Genomic DNA, 14,493 nt, shown 5'->3' with positions numbered 1-14,493 from the left:
GAATAAACCTCACAAAGGTGGTATTTCAGAGTTGCTTATTTTACCATAAATGCACTTTAAAGGTGACATGCAAATGTGAGGATTTGCTTCTTTATGATATACAAAGAAGGCCAGAAATCTTTTGTTATGAAGAAAATCTGCTGGCTTTCACCCAAAGAAATATTAGGAATAGTTTCCCTGTTTTGCATATAAGGTACAGAATGAGGATCTCTCTCGCTCATTCAGTTAAGGGCTGAACCTTTATTAAAATAGGTTTTCTCCAGCTGGTAAGCATTTAAATTAAAAAATATGACGGGGGGAGGAAGTAGAATTTTATCTGTCTATCAAACTGCTGAAGTCCCACAGGCTCTGTGTGGCAGGTGCCACTCATTAACTGGATATATGAAAGGTAGGAACACCCTTCTGTGAACACAGGAGGTCCTGGAAGCAAAACTTAGAGACAGTCAATCTCAGAGAGACAGCTTAGGTTGAGGTTTATAACCTATTTCCCCTTGTTTTCCTAACCCCGCACCCCTCTTCAGACGTTCTTGTTAAACCCTGGATTTATGCTGGAAATGGCCCACCTCGATTATCATACACATTGTAAGGAGTGGTCACTTTAGATAAGCTATTACCAGCAGGAGAGTGGGGTGGGGGGAGAGAAAACCTTTTGTAGTGATAAACACCCATTTTTTCATGATTTGTGTGTATAAAAACAAACATCTTCTGTATTTTCCACAGAATGCATCTGATGAAGTGAGCTGTAGCTCACGAAAGCTTATGCTCAAATAAATTGGTTAGTCTCTAAGGTGCCACAAGTACTCCTTTTCTTTTTGCGAATACAGACTAACACGGCTGTTACTCTGAAACCTGAATAAAATGTACTTCTCCAGACAATTAATCCAATTTCATTTCCATGCATCAGATGTCATAGGCCTACTAGCTTTTTGCCCATCTATAGTGTCTTCCAGGGAAACCAAGGTAGACAAGACCTGAGTTTCCAACTGAAGAAACTAAACTAAACATATCTTTTTAAACAAAAACCTGTCGTCTTTTGTACATCAAACCAAAGAGGGAACAGACCCTGTTTTCTTCTATTTGCAGATTGCCTTTAAATTGCTTTCTCATGTACAAAGTCACATTCAAAATTGTAAAGGCTGCTATAGCAAACATACAAAATATGAAAAAAGAATACTTTTGCTTTTGTCCTTCCAGTTTACTTTACAGCATATTTCAACCTGTAAATAATAGTGACCATAATATAATTAAATTTAACATCCTTGTGGGGGTGGGAAAATACCAAGAATTCCACCACAGTAGCATTTAATTTCAGAAATAGGAGCTACACAAAATAAGGAAGCTAGGTAAACGGAAATTAAAAGGTACAGTCACAAAAGTGAAATGCCTGCAAGTTGTATGAAAACTTTTAAAATCACCATAATAGAGGCTCAAATTAAATGTGTACCCCAAATTAAAAAACATAGTAAGAGGACCAAAAAAGTGCTACCATGGTTAAGGTGGTTAAGGAAAAGTAGGTAAAGGCAAAAAGGCACCCTTTAAAAATTGGATGTTAAATCCTACTGAGGAAAATAGAAAGGAGCATAAACTCTGGCAAGTCAAGTGTGAAAATATAATTAGGCAGGCCAAAAAAGAATTTGAAGAGGAACTAGCCAAAGACTCAAAAAGTGACAACAAAAATTTTTTTAAAGTACATCAGAAGCAGGAAGCCTGCCAAACAATCAGTGTGCCATTGGACAATTGAGGTGCTAAAGATGCACTCAAGGACGATAAGGCCGTTGTGGAGAAGCTAAATGAATTCTTTGTACCAATCTTCACTGCAGAAGATATGAGGGAGATTCCTACATCTGAGCCATTCTTTTTCGGTGACAGATCTGAGCAACTGTCCCAGAGTGAGGTATCGGTAGAGTACGTTGTGGAACAAATTGATAAATTAAATAGTAAATAAGTCACCAAGACCAGATATTATTCACTCGAGTTCTGAAGGAACTCGCATATGAAATTATAGAACCACTAAGTGTGGAATGTAACCTATCACTTACATCATTTTCTGTACCAGATGACTGGAGGATAGTTAATGTGACACCAATTTTTTAAAAAGGCTGCAGTGGTGATCCTGGCAATAACAGGCTGGTAAGTCTAACTTCAGTACCAGGCAAATTTGTTGAAACTATAGTAAAGAACAAAATTATCAGACACATAGATGGACACGATTTGTTGGGGAAGAGTCAACATGGTTTTTGTAAAGTGAAATCATGCCTTACCAATCTGTTAGAATTCTTTGAGAGGGTCAACAAACGTGGACAGGATGATCCAGTGGATATAGTATACTTGGATTTTCAAAAAGCCTTTGACAGGGTCCCTCACCAAAGGGTCTTAAGCAAAGTAAGCAGTCATGGGATAAGATTTCATGGATCAGTAACTGGTTAAAAGACAGGAAACAAAGGGTAGGAGTAAATGGTCAGTTTTCAGAATGGAGAGAGATAAATAGTGGTGTTCCCCAAGGATCTGTATTGGGACCAGTGCTATTCAAAATATTCATAAATGATCTGGAAAAAGGGATAAACAAGGATGTGGCAAAATTTGCAGATGATACAAAACTACTCAAGATAGTTACATCCGAAACTGACTGTGAAGAGTTACAAGTGGATCTCACAAAACCGGATGACTGGGCAACCAAATGGCAGATGAAATTCCATGTTGAAAAATGCAAAGTAATGCAGATTAGAAAACATAATCCCATCTATACGTACAAAATGATGGGATCTAAATTAGCTGTTACCACTCCAGACAGAGATCTCGGAGTCATTGTGGATAGTTCTCTGAAAACATCCTCTGAATGTGCTGCAGCAGCAGTCCAAAAAAAAATAATAATAAAATAACAATGTTAGGACCCATGAGGAAAGGGGTAGATAATAAGAGAGAAAATATCATCACGCCACTCTATAAATCCATGGTACGCCCACACCTTGAATCCTGCATGTAGTTCTAGTTGCCCCATGTCAAAAAAGATATACTGGAATTGGAGAAGTTACAGAGAAGGGCAACAAAAATCATTAGGGGTGTGGAACATCTTCTGTGTGAAGAGAGATTAAAAAGACTGGGACTGTTCAGGTTAGTAAAGAGACGACTAAGGGGGATATGATAGAGGTCTATAAAATCATGACTGGGGTGGAGAAAGTGAATAGGCAAGTGTTGTTTATCCCTTCACATAACACAAAAAGGAGGGGTCACCCAATGAAATTAACAGGCAGTGGGCTTAAACCAAAAAAAGGAAGTACTTCACACATCACACAGTCAACCTGTGGTTCTAGTTGTAGGGGATGTTGTGAAGGCCAAAACTATATAAACTCATGAAGGATAGAAACATCAATGACTATTAGCCAAGGTAGGGATGCAATCCCATGTTCTGCATATCTCTAGTCCCTGACTGCATAAGCTGGGGGTGGACAAAGATGCATATGCCATCGGGGTAGGAGGGGGGTGTTTGGCATAATCAATAAGCAACTATTTCTTGTGAAAATTTTTGCTGAAATACTTTTAAAACAAAATATTCACATTGTGTTTTTTTTAATTCAGTAGCATACCCTGTAAGAAGGAGGTGTTTTTGTGAATTTATCTAAATTATTAGTAAGTCAGCCCAGGTAGTAATATATATCCATCCTGCTAGATTGTGCTAGAAGCTGGACATGCTCTACATATTTTTAAAAAAACCCATTGAGCATCTGTCTAGTACACTATGAATACGTATGATGATTTTCTGATTATTTTACCACTTTCCCTCACTTTTGGAATGTCTGAAGCACTCTGAATTCTTACAGCTATTTTAGATTTTGAGACGTGACTTCAAAATATATCTGAATTGTGCTCTGTTTCAAAGTAGTAAATAAAAGATACTATTTTTAGATTTGATGAATTTGATGAGGCAATTGATGAAGCAATAGAAGATGATATCAAGGAGGCCGATGGAGGAGGTATGTTTCTGTTACTTACTATTTGTTTAGTTAAAATGGGTGACATGTTGGGCTGGTATGACGCACATTCTATTACAATGCCAGAGGGAATGCATGTAGTCCTGACCTTTGATACCTCATCTGAATCTCTGCATAACTTGACATTTTTACTACTGGACTTTCAAATGCAAATACTGTAGCAATTTCCCTGGTTGTGGGGCAATGGGTATCATGTGTTGGAGAGTCCATGTAGAGAAAAATCATGTAGCTTTTGTTAATAATTTACGTTTTTACTTTTTTAAATATCTAAACATAAAACTCAGCATCAAGAACCAAACATTTTATAATAACTCCCTAACTTTGGATGGCCAGATTAGGAAGCCGCTGGGTGCTGCTGGTGTTCAATACCTCTGGAAATTGGGCTAATATGTGTTTTCACATTGAGGCACCCAAAGCTAGTGAATATCTTGAAAATGTTGGCCCTAATCTTGGTCAGTACTTCCGTACTGCACAGATGTGTTGTGAAACTTTATTCATTAATGCTTGTAAATCTCTTTGAGATCCTCAGATGGAAGGAGCTAATAGCTTAAAAAAAAATAAAATAGAACGAAGTTAGAAAATTATAGCTTAATCTTATTATTCTAATTTGTCTTTCTTTTTCTTTTGTAAAAAGGAACAGGAGTACTTGTGGCACCTTAGAGACTAACAAATTTATTAGAGCATAAGTTTTAATTTTAGTCTGTAAGGTGCCACAAGTACTCCTGTTCTTTTTGCAGATACAGATTAACACAGCTGTTACTCTGAAACCTTTTTCTTTTGTGACATGGTGAAGATCTGAGGGAGATTTTTCCAAATATGCCCAAGGGATTTAGGAGCTCGGTGCCTACTGCCTGTCAGTGGGATTTGTGCTTCAACATCTCTTGCATGTTTAAAATGTTCAGATAATCCCTTCCTCCTGTTCTTTTTGAATCCCCAGAACTATGCCTGTTTTTTCAAAAGCCCTATGGATGTGCACAGGCAGTCTGAAAATCAAGCCTGATTATTTTTCTATTTATTTAGATTTAAAGTAATAAGTGTACTTATTCAAGGCTCTAAGGACCCTAACATAATTAATAATTCAATTAATACAAGTAAATTAAGTCTCTGTCCCACCAAGATAAAAACAACTAAACAAAATATTTTTAACACTAAAAGTGGTATCTATCTTCTGGAGCACTTCCATCCAGACATGGTGTTACTTATCATGGGGAACACCCTGAGCCTTCAGGACCAGACGTGGTTAGGACAACAGAGGGAGTGACCATGCTTCATCATTCTCATATGGTGTTGTGTGAGGGTATACGGCCTCAGGTTGTAATATCTTTCATTGGACCAACTTCTGTTTGTGAGAGAGCCACACACAGCTCTTTCAGGTTTGGGAGTGTGGGCGTGTGCACACACTTTGTATTTATTTTTTGTTTTATAATTGCATCAATAAACGTCAGTATACCCTGACTGCTGCTCAGCTTAGCTATCTAAATGCTGCTAAGCTAATGTTCCCACTACTTATTTCCTTGTGGTAGGGCTCATGTCACCTCCTAATCGGCCAGTTTTCAAAACTAGTTCCCCAGTCAGGTTGTATGTGATAGGGTGTGCAACCACAGCCCACCTCTTGCATTCAGTTATGGCAATAGTTTGTTAGCATATGCTAACTACTGGTGCATAAGTGGCTGGAGTAAAATACGCCGGGTAGAAGGCCTATGGATATAGCTGCCTGGTGACTCCCATCTCCCTTGGCAGTCCTTTATAGATGATTGCCAAAGAAATCATCGGGACGTACACCATGCTCTGTAAAGACCATTGGTGCCATTGATTGATTGACTGACTCTCACATCTCACAACTACACCTTTTGTAGATGTCTTGCTATCAACTCAAATCTAGTCTCTCCAAAACAGGGCTGCTCATCTTTCCTCCTAATCCTTCGTCCTTCTCCATTCATTTGCTCTCTGGCATCACTAAGAACTCTGCTACTATCCGTTGTCTCCCAAGCTGCTAATGCCATCTCAGACTTCCCAACTCTCCTTCAGCCACACGCAGTTCCCTCACTAAGTCTTGTTACTACTACTTCTTTAAAATCGGTGTGTTCTTTCCTATCTCTCTCTCCGCCACTACAACACTTATCCATGACTTGGGTATCTCTCACCTTGATTACGAGAACCGTATCTCTAATTTTCCTGTCTCACCTCTTCCCCCACCGCACTCTTCTATTCTGTCTATAACAATAACAATACTCTTAATAATACTGTTCCCTTTCAGTTATCCCAAGCACGTCATGTCCTTGAATCTACTCCCTAGCTTTCCTTCAGTCCCACATCATATTCAGACTTCTTGTCGTCCAAGAACATTCATAATCTTGTTTTTGTGTGTCCCTGAGTTTGTCTTATGACATAGCATTTTAATATGTTCCTATCAGATCAGTGGTCCATCTAGCCCAGTATGCTGTCCCAGACAGTAGCCAATATCAGATGCTTCAGAGAAAGGTGCTGGCATTCCTGTAATGCACAGTTTTCCAGTAACCTGCCCATAGGGAAACTTCTTTCTAACATCCCCTGGGTTAATAGTTGGTTTGTGCTCCCAAGTGTTAGGGATTATAGCTCTTCCAAAAAAATACTCTATATCATAGAATCATAGAATATCAGGGTTGGAAGGGGCCTCAGGAGGTCATCTAGTCCAACCCCCTGCTCAAAAGCAGGACCAACACCAACTAAATCATCCCAGCCAGGGCTTTGTCAAGCCTGACCTTAAAAACTTCTAAGGAAGGAGATTCTACCACCTCCCTAGGTAACGCATTCCAGTGTTTCACCACCCTCCTAGTGAAAAAGTTTTTCCTAATATCCAACCTCAACCTCCCCCACTGCAACTTGAGACCATTACTCCTTGTCCTGTCCTCTTCTACCACTGAGAATAGTCTAGGACCATCCTCTCTGGACCCACCTCTCAGGTAGTTGAAAGCAGCTATCAAATCCCCCCTCATTCTTCTCTTCTGCAGACTAAACAATCCCAGTTCCCTCAGCCTCTCTTCATAAGTTGTGTGTTCCAGACCCCTAATCATTTTTGTTGCCCTTCGCTGGACTCTTTCCAATTTATCCACATCCTTCTTGTAGTGTGGGGCCCAAAACTGGACACATTAGTATAGCTGTGGATGTAAGAAAGCTGGGTTCAAGAACTTGAGTCTTGGATGATGAGAGGGGTCTCCTTTATAAAAGGAAGTTGAAATTAGCAGCAGGATGGGAAGGTCTCTGTGAAATTGAATATGAAATGCTATAATTAACTTGCAGCTTATTTTCCCCCTCTCCCACTAACACAGGTGTTGGCAGAGGCAAAGACATGTCTAATATCACAGGTCACCGGGGAAAAGACATTTCCACCATCCTAGAGGAAGAAAGGAAAGAAAATAAGCGGCCACAAAGGGCTGCTGCAGCACGTCGCAAGAAACGACGGCGACTGAACGACCTCGATAGTGATAGTAACCTGGATGAGGAAGAGAGTGAGGATGAGTTCAGGATCAGTGATGGGTAGGTAGCTGTTTAAACTACTAGTCTTGGGTTATTAACCACTACAGGTTTCTGTGAATTTACAATGCCACTGGGTTGTCTCTTTGCGGTTTGAAGCTGTAAGAGTGGGTTTCCTGTTAAGGCCAGGTCTAGACTTAGAATTTTTATTAGTCTAACTCTTTCAGTTAGGGGTATGGTGTTTTTGTTTAAAAAAAAAAAATAGTCACATCAGTGAAAGCCCTAGTGTGGACACATTTATATTGGTATAAAGGTGACTTTTATACCAATAGAGTTGTGTTTCTTACTGTATGGGAATTGCAGTGCTCGTATAAGGCATCTTATACTATCAATATAGAAAATCTAGTCACAACTTTCTAGTGTAGACAAGACCTCATAGATATCTTAGAATTAAAGGAGGCTATAGAAATCAACTTTTGATTTTTAGCATACTACAGATTTGAGGTTCAAAAACCAGCAGAACTAGATGTGGAGATCAGGAAAAGGTAGAGTTTACCCTCTCAAGAATATGAAACCTAAAATGTTAAATACATTTTAAGCAGTCTGATTAAAAATCCCTTTTCCTTCTGAATTGCTCAGCTTTTCACTTTCTTGGGATGCTGCCATTTCATTAGTTTTTCAGTCATCAGAATTCTCCAGATCAGACAGACCTGAATTTCTAAAGTTAAAAATCCTTTCAGTCCTTTTTTTATGCCTCCTAAAGACTCACTAAAGGGTACAAGACTTTGTTCCCTCCCTTTTGCTGAGAGCCCGTAAAGCTGACATGCTGTTCATTACCCCTCTTGTTGTGTTTTGGAACTATTTCTATTTAAATCTCTTCAGCTCCATTTTCCACATGTGATGGTGTTGAAGGTTTTTCAGTGGTTGAGCAAGATGTGCTGGAACTTTCCTAATTAGTGAATTCAGCCTGTAAAAATCTCACTGAATTAGCGCTGCATTGATGAGTCCACGTATTTTCAACAATAATCTCTACTAATTACCTGTTGGCTGTTAGATGAGAGTTTGCATTCATATGGGAAAGTTGGATGCCTATTACTGTTGCATATGAACCTTTTTTTTCAGGTAGGCTGCTTAACTGTTATATAAATTGGCTCAGTCTTTATATGACAGGAGGGCTGAAAGACCAGTAATATAAATCAGTGAATTAGAAGTTTATTCATAAATGCATCAGCTTCATGGATATGATTCTTTCAACTCTCACAAGTGAATAGATTTGTATTTAGTCAGTGCTTGAATGAGAGACCTCAAGGGAACACCTACTGTAGGCGAAACATGAAACTGTTTCGCAGCTGGTGTTCTGCCTGAACTATTACTGAACCAGTATGACAGAAGGCACTGTAGGTGTGAGGGTGCCATATTTCATACAAGACACACAAACTGAAGTCTTGACCATTTGTGGGTACTTAAAGAATGTTTCATAAGAATAGTGGTGTTTATCCTGAAGTACTGAGCCAATTAGAATGCAGCCTAAATAAAGCCACCTGCAGTGTCAATTAGATACAGCATTTGAATTCACTTACTGTCCTAATCTACTGTGTAACGTTATATTCTGTAAAGGCACCTTCAGGTATGCAGCAAGTGTTTAATTTCAGTGTTGTGTATGTTGATCTCAGCGTAAAGATTTGATGCCTCACATTAGTTTTGAGAAGATTCATTCATTTTTGTGAAACACTCTTAGGCTCTCCAGACAGAGAGAGAGAAATGTATTCTTGAAATAACATCTAAATTTATTATAAGCTATATTAAATATATCTAACTCCTATATGTTACAGTATTTTAGTTCATTTATTTCAAGTATCTTTTGGCTGTAATTTTTTTTAACAGATCTCAGGACGAGTTTGTTGTATCAGAGGAAAACCCAGATGAAAGTGAAGATGATCAGCTGTCAAACGAAGACAGTGATGCAGAGTTCTGTGCCAGTAGACCCAAGCGACACCACTCCAGGCCAATGAGACAAAGCAGGCGGTTACGAAGAAAAACAGTCAAGAAAAAATATTCAGAGGATGACGAAGAGGAAGACTCTGAGGACAATTTAAGTAGGGAGTCTGGTAAGCTTAACTTTTGAAGAGTTAGCTGTTGTGTGTCAGAGAAGAGGGCCCAAGCAAAAGGACAGGTGGCTTACACACTCCTGAGTTCTAATCTTGGCCTGGACTTTGGACTTGGCTATATGGATTCAGTCAAGTCATATGTCATCTGAGAACAGCCTAGCTGCATCCTCTTTGGAACCACCCTTCAGGTAGTTGAAGGCTGCTGTCAAATCCCCCCTCACTCTTCTCTTCTGCAGACTAAATAACCCCAGTTCACTCAGCCTCTCCTCATAAGTCCTGTGCCCCAGCCCCCTAATCATTTTCTTTTTGGACTCCCTCCAATTTGTCTACATCCCTTTTGTAGTGTGGGGCCCAAAACTCGACACACTACTCCAGATGTGGCCTCACCAGTGCCAAATAGAGGGGAATAATCACCCTGAATCTGCTGGCAATGCTCCTACTAATACAGCCCAATATACCGCTGGCTTTCTTGGCCACAGAGGCACACTGCTGACTCATATCCAGCTTCTCGTCCATTGTAATCCTCAGGTCGTTTTCTGCAGAACTGCTGCTTAGCCAGTCGGTCCCCAGCCTGTAGCAGTGCATGGGATTCTTCCTTCCTAAGTGCAGGACTCTGCCCTTGTCCTTGTTGAACCTCATCAGATTTCTTTTGGCCCAATCCTTCAATTTGTCTAGGTCACTCTGGACCCTATCCCGACCCTCCAGTCTGTCTGCCTCTCCCCCCAGCTTAGTGTCATCTGCGAACTTGCTGAGGGCGCAATTAATCCCATCATTGAGATCATTAATAAAGATGTTGAACAAAACCGGCTCCAGGACTGACCCCTGGAGAAGCTTGCACTGCTGCTGCCCAGTATTCATCTGTTTTGTGGACAAATAAAGAACCTCAGTCTTCAAGGTTTTCAGTCCTGTTCCTTTCCACAAGGCAGTGTATCTCTCTCTCTCTCTCTTCCCTCCTCACCAACCGCATGCACAAAGGGTGGTGGCCTTAACTATGTGTTCCTTTCCTTACCCCCACAAACTCTCTTTCTGGAGAGCCTGCCTTGCCTTACTTTGGTTCTAAAGAAATAACAAACACGGAGGGTTGCTTTTTTTCTTCTCCAGATTTGAGGTTTCTCATTGAGCTCTCTTGTTGACTTGCTCTCACTTTTTCCTTAATGTTTTTGAGGGAAAAACGCGGCTGTTTTAGTCTGAGTCATTTCAGTTAATAACACGACAGGGCAGCTTGTGATGCGAATGAAACAGGGCAGCCCGGGGGGGGCAAGTGGGGCAATTTGCCCCGGGCCCTGCAGGAGCCCCCACGAGAGGTTTCAGGGGCCCCCACGAGAGGTTTCGGCGGCACTTCGGCAGCGGGTCCTTCAGTGCTACCGAACACACGCAGAGTGAAGGACCCGCCTCCAAAGACCTGCCGCTGCTTCTTCCACTCTGGGTCTTTGGCAGCGGGGGTCCTTCCGCTCCATGTCTTCAGCGAAGTGCCCCGAAGACCCGGAGCAGAAGGACCCCTGCTGCCAAAGACCCCAGGCCCCCTGAATCCTCTGGGTGGCCCTGGAATGAAAAGGCAGCATTAATACTGTGGAATAATGTTTTTGACATGGTTCAAAGAAAAAGTAGCTAAACATGATCCCACTACCACAGTTATTTTCAGCTGCTGGAAAAAGTGGCTGACAAGCTAGACCTTAAAAAGGCTCTAATTCTGCAGAAGTCTGGTGCACCGAGAACTAGGAACGACTGGGTTGGTTGTTATAAACACTCTCATCTGGTATTCCGACCAAACGTGTAGCTGCAGCTTTGAAATCTATAGGACTGATCTCCTTGTTGCTGACTTGAGAACAATTAATCTGTACTTTCCTACCATCAGTAGTATAGCCAAGGGTAAACTAAGGTACACAGAGTTTAGCCACTTCTCGTTTGGGGAATTGAGTTTATCCACTTCATTTTTTACCACTGCTTACAGTTCACTGTTATTCTGTCAATATCTTTCATGGACTTCATCTAAAAATGCTTGCATATAATAAAATTAGAGTTAAATAAAAATCAAGGGCCAGAGGTATTTTTCCAGTGGAGATTGAAATGAGATTGTATCATCAATTCAGATTCAAGCAGGTTGTTCTAGTTGGCAGGAGCTGTAGAGGAGAAGTATGTTTCACACAAGTAGGGGTAAGATTGTATAGAAGGATACAAGGAAACCAATGCTAGAGGAGGGTGGGAGAGGTTTGTGAGAGTAACTGGAAAAATCCATAGTGGAATTTAAAAACTGATGGCAATTTCAAGCTGGAAATGAATGGGGAGCCAGTGGAGTAGTATGAGGCTGGACCCAGTCAAGATCACAACCTTCCCGTTAGAGGCTTAAAGATTGAGGTTTTCCTGTGACTAGAGTGGTTGATTTTGTTCACTCAAGGTTGCACTTTGTTTGAACAAACATACCTTTTGGAAATGTGACAGTGGGTCTGTGCATTTTCATTTTAACAGAATAAAGCGTATGGCTGTTTTCTTCTTTGCAGAAAGTGGTGATTATACAGATTACAGTGATGATGATTACCTGGAAACTAGGCGGAGAAGATCAAGGCGGAATCAAAAGAGACAAGTTAACTATAAGGAGGATTCAGAAAGCGATGGCTCACAGAAAAGTGTTCGATATGGAAAGGAGCTAAGACGACTTCATAAACGGAGGCTTCCCAGTTCAGACAGTGAAGGTAAAACAAGCACTCCACCATTTGCAGGAGCTGACATGTGAGTGATAGTGGAAAGGGAGAAATACGGGGCATAAAATGAACACAAGATTTGCATTTAGTCAGAGATACACAGAGAATTCTTTTCTGAGATCCTTGATATTTCCCAAAATCTAAATGTATCCTTGTGATGCACCCTATCAATTTATATAACAAGGCATTATTACTGCTATTTGTCAAATTTCCTGCTTTCCCTTATCTTGACTTCCTGGTGTGAAATTACTCCATCTGGTAGTTAAATGTTGGGATTGCAAAGGAGGAAATGCGGTTATTGTGGAGGACAGGAGTATTTGTCACACTTCAGTTGTGGTCATTAAAGATCCCACAGCCCTTTCGTAAGAGTAAGGGCGTTAACCCTGGTGTCCTGGTTGTATCCAAATTGAGTAATTTTGTTCTGTCCCCCTAAATATGCCTGTAGTTGTAATTAAAACTTTAATAGAATCATAGAAATGTAGAGCTGGAAGAGACCTCGAGAGGTCATCTAGTCCAGTCCCCTGTGCTGAGGCAGAACCAAGTAAACCTAGACCATTCCTAACAGGTGTTTGTCCAACCTGTTCTTAAAAACCTCCAGTAATGGGGATTCCGCAACCTTGTTTAGCAGCTTATTCCAGAGTTTAACTACCCTTCTAGTTAAAAATGTTTCCTAATATCTAACTCTGGCTGCAGATTAAGCCCATTACTTCTTGTCCTACCTTCAGTCAACATGGAGAACAATTGATCACTGTCCTCTTTGTAACAGGTCTTAACATATGGGAAGACTCTTATCAGGTCCCCCCTCAGTCTTCTTTTCTCATGACTAACCATGTCCAGTTTTTTTAACCTTTCATCAGAGGCCGGGTTTTCTAAACCTTTTATCATTTTGTTGCGCTCTGCTGGACTCCCTCCACTTCGTCCACATAAACTTTCCTAAACTGTGGCGCCCAGAACTGGATCCAGTACTCTAGCTGGGGCCTCATCGGTGCTGAAGTTAACCTTCCATGTCTTTCATATGAGACACTCCTGTTAATACATGTTGGAATGGCATTAATCTTTCATATCACATTGTTGACTCATATATTCATTTTGTCATCCACTCTGTAACCCCCAGATCCTTTTCAGCAGTGCTACCACCTAGCCAGTTATTCCTCTTTTTGTAGTTGTATGTTTGGTTTTTATTTTCTAAGGGTATGTCTTCACTACGTGCCAGATCAGCGGGCAGCGATCGATCCAGCGGCGATCGATTATCGCGTCTAGTCTAGATGCGATAAATTGACCCCCAAGCGCTCTCCCGTCGACTCCTGTACTCCGCCACTGCGAGAGGCACAGGCAGAGTCGACGGGGGAGCAGCAGCAGTCGACTCACCGCGGTGAAGACACCATGGTAAGTCGATCTAAGTACGTTGACTTCAGCTATGTTATTTACGTAGCTGAAGTTGCATAAATTAGATCGATTTCCCTCTCCCGCCCCCAGTGTAGACCAGGGCTATGTGAAGTACTTTGCACTTGTCTTTATTAATTTTTATCTGGTTGATTTCAGAGTAATTTTTCTAATTTGTCAAGGTTGTTTTAAGTTTTAGTCCTGTCATCCAAAGTGCTTGCAACCCCTCCTAGCTTGAGGTCTTTTGCAAATTTAATAAACATGCTCTCCATTTAATTATTGCAGTCATTAATGAAAATATTGAATAATACCAGACCCAGAACTGACCCATTGGACCCCATTAGATACATCCTTCCAGTCTGACAGTAAACCATTGATAACTACACATAGAGTACAGGCTTTCACGCTGTGGTACACCCACTTTTACAGTGATTTCATCTAGACCACATTTCCGTCGTTTGGTTTTGAGAATGTCATGTGGGACTGTGGGACAAAAGCCTTTCTAAAATCAAGATTATACCATGTTTTCTGCTTCCCTGTATCCATTAGGCCAGTAACCATATCAATGTAGGAAATTAGGTTTGTTTGGCAAGATTGGTTCTTCTTCGAGTACTTGCTCATGTTGATTCCAATTAGGTGTGTGCGCGTCGCGTGCACAGTAGCCGGAAGGTTTTTCCCCTAGCAGTACCCGTTGGGTCGGCTCAGGCGCCTGGAGTTGCGCCTCCATGGTGCCGTACTTTGGGCCCCGCCGACCCGCCGCCATTTCAGTTCCTTCTTACTGCCTGCGACGGTTAGCCGGAAAGCTCATTTGCTCTTGCTTCGGCAAGCCTTCTCCCGAGTAGTCCTCAGAATGTCTTTCTG

The 14,493-nt window shown here is 41.1% G+C and overlaps 1 protein-coding gene across 6 annotated transcripts in view; it reads left to right on the top strand.

Moving 5' to 3' along the window:
• RSF1 (remodeling and spacing factor 1) overlaps positions 1-14,493 on the top strand; it is a 115,709-nt gene that overhangs the window by 74,706 nt on the left and 26,510 nt on the right. For 5 of the 6 annotated variants that reach the window (XR_013344815.1, XM_077807160.1, XM_077807146.1 and 2 more), the window contains exons 12-15: positions 3,904-3,971; positions 7,298-7,505; positions 9,327-9,550; positions 12,049-12,240. Coding sequence is in view for 5 of the 6 variants with exons in the window: in XM_077807160.1 (XP_077663286.1) it covers positions 3,904-3,971; positions 7,298-7,505; positions 9,327-9,550; positions 12,049-12,240 (692 nt within the window). In the remaining variant the exon portion in view is untranslated. Of the gene's footprint in view, positions 1-3,903; positions 3,972-7,297; positions 7,506-9,326; positions 9,551-12,048; positions 12,278-14,493 lie in introns of all 6 variants that reach the window. The other variant, XM_077807168.1, reaches the window with a different exon arrangement.

This window comes from Eretmochelys imbricata, chromosome 1 (genome assembly GCF_965152235.1).
Source record: "Eretmochelys imbricata isolate rEreImb1 chromosome 1, rEreImb1.hap1, whole genome shotgun sequence".
Lineage (NCBI taxonomy): Eukaryota > Metazoa > Chordata > Testudines > Cheloniidae > Eretmochelys > Eretmochelys imbricata.
The sequence above is the reverse complement of the archived record's forward strand: the minus strand, read 5'-3'. Positions and strand labels throughout refer to the sequence as shown.